The sequence below is a fragment of the Pollachius pollachius genome, assembly GCF_949987615.1.
Source record: "Pollachius pollachius genome assembly, contig: scaffold_552, whole genome shotgun sequence".
In the NCBI taxonomy this organism is placed as follows: domain Eukaryota; kingdom Metazoa; phylum Chordata; class Actinopteri; order Gadiformes; family Gadidae; genus Pollachius; species Pollachius pollachius.
Window position 1 is genome coordinate 1911 of NW_027641380.1, and position 7203 is coordinate 9113.

General features: G+C 53.4%; 1 protein-coding gene across 1 annotated transcript; it reads left to right on the top strand.

Annotated features, from left to right (window-relative positions):
- Positions 1–2522: 2522 nt before the first annotated feature.
- On the top strand, positions 2523–6257 carry LOC307091652 (uncharacterized protein; the record flags this gene model as incomplete). The annotated part of the gene is made up of 2 exons (XM_079759296.1): positions 2523–2804; positions 6132–6257. Coding segments are annotated over 2 exons (408 nt in total), but the record flags the coding sequence as incomplete, so codon positions are not given.
- Positions 6258–7203: the final 946 nt, after the last annotated feature.

A 7203-nucleotide genomic window follows, 5' to 3' on the forward strand; every position in this document is an offset into this window, starting at 1 on the left:
GTGTGTGTATGTGTATGCCTGTGTGTGTGCATGTACCTCTATATGTGTGTGTGTAATTCTATGTGTTTGTGTGTGTGTGTGTGTGTGTGTGTGTATGTGTGCCTGTGTGTGTGCATGTACCTCTATATGTGCGTGTGATTCTGTATGTGTGTGTGAGTGGTTGATGGATGCTAGCTCGGTGTGTGCAGCGGTCTGTGGTCTTTGAAGCCGAGGCTGTGTGTCTTCTCTGCTGCTCCCTTTCCATCAATCATTCATCAGCCTGCCTGCTGGTGATTAAAGCGCTGCCACGCAGCCCAACATCTGAATATGGATATATAATTCATACGTATCCGCACCACACACACACACACTCTCACGCGCTGGCATCAAAAACACACCCACACACACACACACACACACACGCATACACGCACACGCTGGCTTCAAACACACACACACACACACACACAGACACTTACACACACACACACACACACACACACACATGCTGGCCTCAAACACAGACACACACGCACACACACATACACACACACGCTGGCTTCAACACACACACAGAAACACAGACACATACACGCACACACTCATGCTGGCGTCAAACACAGACACACACGCACACACACACACACACACACACACACGGGCATCAAACACACACATGCTTGCATCCAACAGTGTCACAAAAACACACACACACACACACACACACACACACATACACACACTGGCATCAAACACACACACATGCTTGCATCCACCCGTCACACACACACAGCCACGCGGTCTATAATAAGACCCCCGCTGACGATGTAAGACACTCGTGGGAGATGTGAGAGTCAGCCCAAGATGCTCCTCTGATAGGCTGCTTCAGATGAAGTGGGCTCCGGGTGTGTGGGTCTTCATGCTCCTGTGTGTGTGTGTGTGTGTGTGTGTGTGTGTGTGTGTATGTGTGTGTGCAAGTGTGTCTTTGTGCGCGTGTGTATATTACATTGCTTAACTTTACTTTATAGCACATTACTTTTCAGCGGACGCTTTTGTCCAAAGCGATTCGCTATAGGTGCATTCAACGATGAAGATATAACCCAGAGAGACTGAAACAAACACAGTGCATACTCTGTGTGATTGCGTGTGTGTGGTTGTGTGTGTATGAGGTTATGTACGCGTTTGTGTATGTGTGTGTGTGTGTGTGCGCGCACGTGTGTGTATGCGTGTGCGTGCAAATACATATCTGCAGAGAGCTCCCAGCAAGGGGAGAATATAAATGCTGGTGTGTCACTCCCAGATCGACTCCCACTCCGCTCAGAAGAGATAACGCAGCAGTGTTACTCAATAAGGCTTGTCAGACGTGCTTCTCACTGGGTGTAGAGAGAGTGTACGGTGTGTGTGAGTGTGTGTGTGTGTGAGGGGTATGTGTGTGGGATGGATGAAGAGGGGGTGGGGGGGGGGAGCATGGTTGTGTGTGTGGGCGTGAGAACTGTATTTGTGTGTGTGTCAGGGATAGAGGGGTGTGTGTGTGGGTGCTCGGGCCGTCAGTTACCCTGTGCACGTTTGCACTTATCAGCGTCGACCTGCGTGAGGGCTTCAACGGTATTTAGATGTCTGCTGCGTGTGTGCGCGCGTGCGTGCGTGTGATTAGCGTACCTTGCACGATGCTGGGAATTCCTTGCCCTCATGTTTTGAAGCCATGATTAATAATTGAGCGATGAATGAATAATCAAAGCGCTGAGATGAAACCTTCGCTCTCCGGCACGCCGTCACGGTCCACTCGCCGCTTCTCCTTTAGGTCTTCCTCTACGCTTCAGGGGCGGCTAATACTTCCTGTTAGACGATTAGGCGGCGCTTTTATCCGGCAGATTACGCCAACACAGAGACAGGTCACCCCAGGAGCCAGTAGCGCTCTGACATCTTGCTCAAGGATGAAAAGCCGGACGTGAACCCAGAGCCCTTTGAGGGGGGAGGCGAACACCCGGGCGCCAGACTGCTACTGGCCGAGGGGGTGGGCCTCACGGCCAATGGGAGTTCGATCCCTGATGTGGGACAGCCACCGCCGCACGGATCGCTGCTTCTCTTGGCTGTGTGGGTGTGTTTGTCTCTGTGTGTGTGCTGACGCCTGTGTGTGTGTTGAATTCTTGTGTGTGCCTGTGTCTGTGTGCGTCTGTATTTACACGTGGGCGTCTGTCTGCCTGCGTGGTCCGTGTGTGTGTTGAAGTCTTTGTGTGTGCGTCTGTCTGCCTGCGTGGTCGGTGTGTGTGTTGAAGACAGGGTGTGTTTGTTTGTCTGTGTGGGTGTGTGTGTGTGTGTGTGTGTTTGTGCTTGTGTGGGCGCCAATGGGAGTTTGATGGCTGTAGTGGGACGCCCCGCGACCTCTTGCTGTTCCCTTACTCCGGGGGGTCTCTGTCGGAGGGTGGAGGGCGGAGGCGTCTGCTCCGGGACTGCGGAGTGTAGGGGCGACAGCAGCGCGGAGACAGAGACGTTCATCTCTGCACAGACATTCATCCATTTCACTCATCCCCCCCCACCTCCAGAAACCATCCACAAGCCGTCGGACCACCTGCTGCCCATGCCAACCCCCGCCACCGGCACGCCCATCAGCCTGGTGTACGTGATTCCGCCCCCCTGGACGGCCGGCCCCGACCCGGCGGAGCCCAGCGACCTCGACCGGCCGTCCTCCACCACCCCGGCCGCCGGCCCGTCCGCCTTCGAGGACTCGGGCAGCGGGCTGCCCAGCGGGGAGCTTCCGGACGGGGATGGGGAGGAGGAGGAGATGGGGAGCGGCGTCGCCACGGCAACCACCCTGAAGCCGGCCGGTAATTTGCTTTGCTCTTTCACTCCATTACCCATGATGCTTTGTTCAGGGTCTCTGTGCGGGGGATGGGGTTGTTGTGGTTGTGGTTGTGTGGGGGGGAGGGGGTCGTCTAAGCAGGGAGTCTGGCCGCTCTAGGGCGTCGACCCGGGTCCTGGGATGGAATCAGTGAAGGCATGGCTCCCCCATAACATACTCATGTCATCATCTGAAGAGCAGGCTTCCTATCAGACAGCAGAATCGGGGGGGGGGGTGGGGGTCGAGGTTATGCGCCAGGCGGGTCTCTGGGAACGACTGGAGGCACTTCAGTGAGGAGCGGATTGGCTGGTGAGAGTCTCGTCCACACACATGATGTGATCCCCATCACCGCAATCGGAACCAGCCAGGCGATCAGAATCAACACCAACACAGTTCCCGGTTTAGAGCTCTGGGGCGTGAGCAAAGAGAGAGTCCGGTTCTGTTTGGAAAGCAGAATTAAAAATAGAATCATCCATTCAGGATCACAAATTGAGAACCCTCCGTCACGGGGTTGTGTGCCGTGAGACTTCGGTTCTGTTTGTAAGTCACAGCCTGATACAACAGAGGCATTCAGAACCGTGCTTGCTGGTGATTCCCGGCACACTGCACCCGACTGTTCAGCGAGGACCGGGTTCTGTTCGGAGGGAGGAACCGAATGAGAGCGCAGCCGTCGGTCCTGGTAAACAGCTCGCGCCCGCCGCCCGCTCCGTGGGGTCAGCCGGGGTAGGGGAGGCGGCTGTGTAGAGCCGCTTGGCAGAGCGGCAGAGCGGAATGGAACCAGCAGCCTTCCTCCACACTGTCAGTGGGTAGGCTGATTATAGAAGGGGGAGACGTGTGGGTGTCTGTGTGTGTGAGTGTCTGTTTGTGTGTGTCTGTGTGTGTGTGTGTTTGTGTCTGTGTGTGTGAGTGTCTGTTTGTGTCTGTGTGTCTGTTTTTCTGCGTGTGTGTGTCTGTGTCTGTTTTTCCTGTGTGTGTATCTATGTGTGTGTGTGTGTGTGTGTGTGTGTGTGTGTGTGTCTGTTTGTGTCTGTGTGTCTGTTTTTCTGCGTGTGTGTGTCTATGCGTGTCTGTGTCTGTTTTTCCTGTGTGTGTATCTATGTGTGTGTGTGTGTGTGTGTGTGTGTGTGTGTGTGTGTGTGTGTGTGTGTGTGTGTGTTTGGTGTCTGTGTGTGAGTGTCTGTTTGTGTCTGTGTGTCTGTTTTTCTGCGTGTGTGTGTCTATGCGTGTCTGTGTCTGTTTTTCCTGTGTGTCTATCTATGTGTGTGTGTGTGTGTGTGTGTGTGTGTGTGTGTGTGTGTGTGTGTGTGTGTGTCTGTGGAGGGGTCGGCTACGCCTCAGTCACGTGGCCCAACGTTCCACCGCCGCCCCCCAGAACCAGCCTCGTGGCCGTGTTCACCGGGCTGAGCGCCTCCTCTTGTGTCTGTGCTCTCTGCACAGACACAAGACCCCCCCCCCACTCGCTGTTGTTCTGCGGCGGGGGTGGCCCCGCCCCTCAGCCCGCCCCCGGCGCTCTGACCCGTGCTCTCGCGCGGCGCAGAGCGGGAACGCGCCGCTGCTGATTTATTCTCATGTCAGGGACGACGCCGACACAGACAGCCTCCGCCGCACCGATCCGTGTGTGTGTGTGTGTGTGTGTGTGTGTGTGTGTGTCTGTGTTGAAGTCTGTGTGTGTGTCTGTGTGCGTGCATTGGTTGTATGTGCGTGTGTGTGTATGTGTGTGTGTGTTGAAGTCTGTGTGTGTGTCTGTGTGCGTGCATTGGATGTATTTGCGTGTGTGTGTATGTGTGGGTGTGTTGAAGTCTATGTGTGTGTCTTTGTTTATGTGAGTGTTGAAGTCTATGTGTGTGTCTTTGTGTATGTGTGTGTTGAAGTCTGTGTGTGTCCGTGTACGTGCATGTTTGTATTTGCGCGCGTGTGTGTGTGCGGGTGTGTTTTGAAGTCTGTGTGTGTGTGTCTGTGTATGTATGTATTTGCGTGTGTGTGTGTGTGTGGTAAAGTCTTTGTGTGTTTCTTAGTATGTGTATGTGTGTATTTTCATGTGTGTCTGTCTTTGTGTGTGTATTGAAGTCTTTTTGTGTGTATTTGCTTGTGTGTGTGTATGTATCTGTGTGTTTGTGTGTGTATGTATGTGTGTGTGGCTGTGTGTGTGTGTGCGTATTCGAAACCCTTGCACGACTGTGTCGTTCTCCTCTGGCCTCCCTGTGTCTTGAGTGGTTGTTTGTGTGTGTGTGTGTGTGTGTGTGTGTGTGTGTGTGTGTGTGTGTGTTTGTGTGTGTGTTCCAGCTTGTCTTTTCATTAACTCTGTCAGTTTGAATTGCTCCCTGTGGACTAATTCCCAGGTCCCTGTGCTCTAGGGAAGTACACCTAACAACCTATCTATCTTCCTCCTTCTCGCTCTATCTCTCTCTATATCCCCCCCACTCTGTCTAACAACCTTTCTATCCCCCCTCTCTCTCTCTCTCTCTCTCTCTCTCTCTCTCTCTTTCTCTCTATCTCTCTCTCCTTTGCGTCCAACAATACAATCCCTCCGACCCTCCATAAGTCAAGTTCTAACATCTGCTTTCCACTGCTGTCATCAGTTCTTATATCTCCTCTTAACTCCCCCTCCCCACTCACCCTCACTCACCCTCACTCACCCCCATACACCCCCGTTCTCCCTCGGTGCAAAGTCCCCTCGTTAAAAATAAACCGTGGGGGAGTTGAGTAAAGGTGGGAAGTGAAGTAACAGCCTCGCGTTATTTCATTTTTCTGTATTTTATATTTCCGTCCTTCCCTTGTGCCGTGATTTCTTTTAACACACACCGGTTCCAACGGTGAATCCCAAAGCGTACGGAGCACAAACATCGCCTTTTGTATACAGCGCGCCACCCCACCAGGAACCAGGCCTGCGTCATCTGAACGGAGTGAATCACCGTCTCCCTCTTTTTAGCCTGCTTCAAATCCAATCTGTTTGGAGGCGGAAGGTTGGGAACGTGCTAATCGAGGGATAATAGCCTTTTGTGAACGAACCACCGGCCACCACAGACAAGCTGAGCCTCAAATATCAAACTCTTCCTCTCAAGGTGGCAAGAAGTCAGTTATTAAACCTTTCCAAAAAGAGGGTGACCGGTGAATCTGTTCACCTCGGTGAACCGCGGGCTGAACGCCGGACCAGAACGCCGAACCGGAACGCCGGACCAGAACAATGGGGGTCCCCACATCACCACATCACCGCCGGACACGGAGTGTGTGAATGTAAATGATCTGTTTCATGAATCATTAAAGGCTAATTTGTTCCTTCTCATCCTTTCCTCCCCCCCCCCCCTTCTTCCAGTTCCCACAACGACCCCCACCGGCGCCCCCTTGATGGAGGAGCGCTCGTCGTGTGAGAACACCCCCTACGGCTGCTGTCCCGACGGCAGGACCACCTCCAGCACTGCAGAGGGCGCCACCTGTCCCCGTAAGACACAGGAACACACGCACACGGACACACACACGGACACACACGCGGACACGGACAAACACATGGACACACACGCGGACACACACGCGGACACGGACACACACACGGACACACACACGGACACACACACGGACACGGACACGCACACGGACACGGACACACACGCGGACACGGACACACACGCGGACACGGATACACACAGATCCAAGCAAAAGGACACATAAACACAGACATACACAGATCCACACACACACACACACACACACACACACACACACACACAAGGACACACACGCAAACAAGGGATGCACACACATCCAAACCAAAGGACACACACGGGGACACACACACAAGGACACACACACGAACACGGACAAACACACACACATGGACACACACACGGACAAACACACACACACACACAAGGATACACACACACACACGGACACACACACAGACACACGTTAAAGCACCAGGTGTGAGTGTGATTAGCCGTTAAAAGCCGTTGGAAAATCGGCCTTTTCCTGTGTTTTAGTGACATCACAAGTGGGAGTGTCCACCTAGATGTGTGACGGAACGGCTTGCGACGGCAAATCACACTCACGCCTGGTGCCATCATATCCCCACCTTTAAGGAACCTATACTGATGTGCAATGAGCCTAAACAAACGGCACATGCACGCACTCACACAACCACCAGCGCCCTGTTGGAATATGTGCCTTTAACCTCGGCGCCTTCAGCCTTGTTTTGATCAGACGTCAGCAGCCAATCGCTGAGCACCACACGCTCACAGAGGTCAGAATGCTGGACCACTTATGCTATCCCTATATGCCCATAAGTACGCTTTTATTCTGAAAGTGTCTCCACCTCACTTCCTCCTGGTGGAGCTCACCCTGATTTTATTTGTGTATGTCTTCCTTACCCTCTGTTCCTGGGTGCTCGT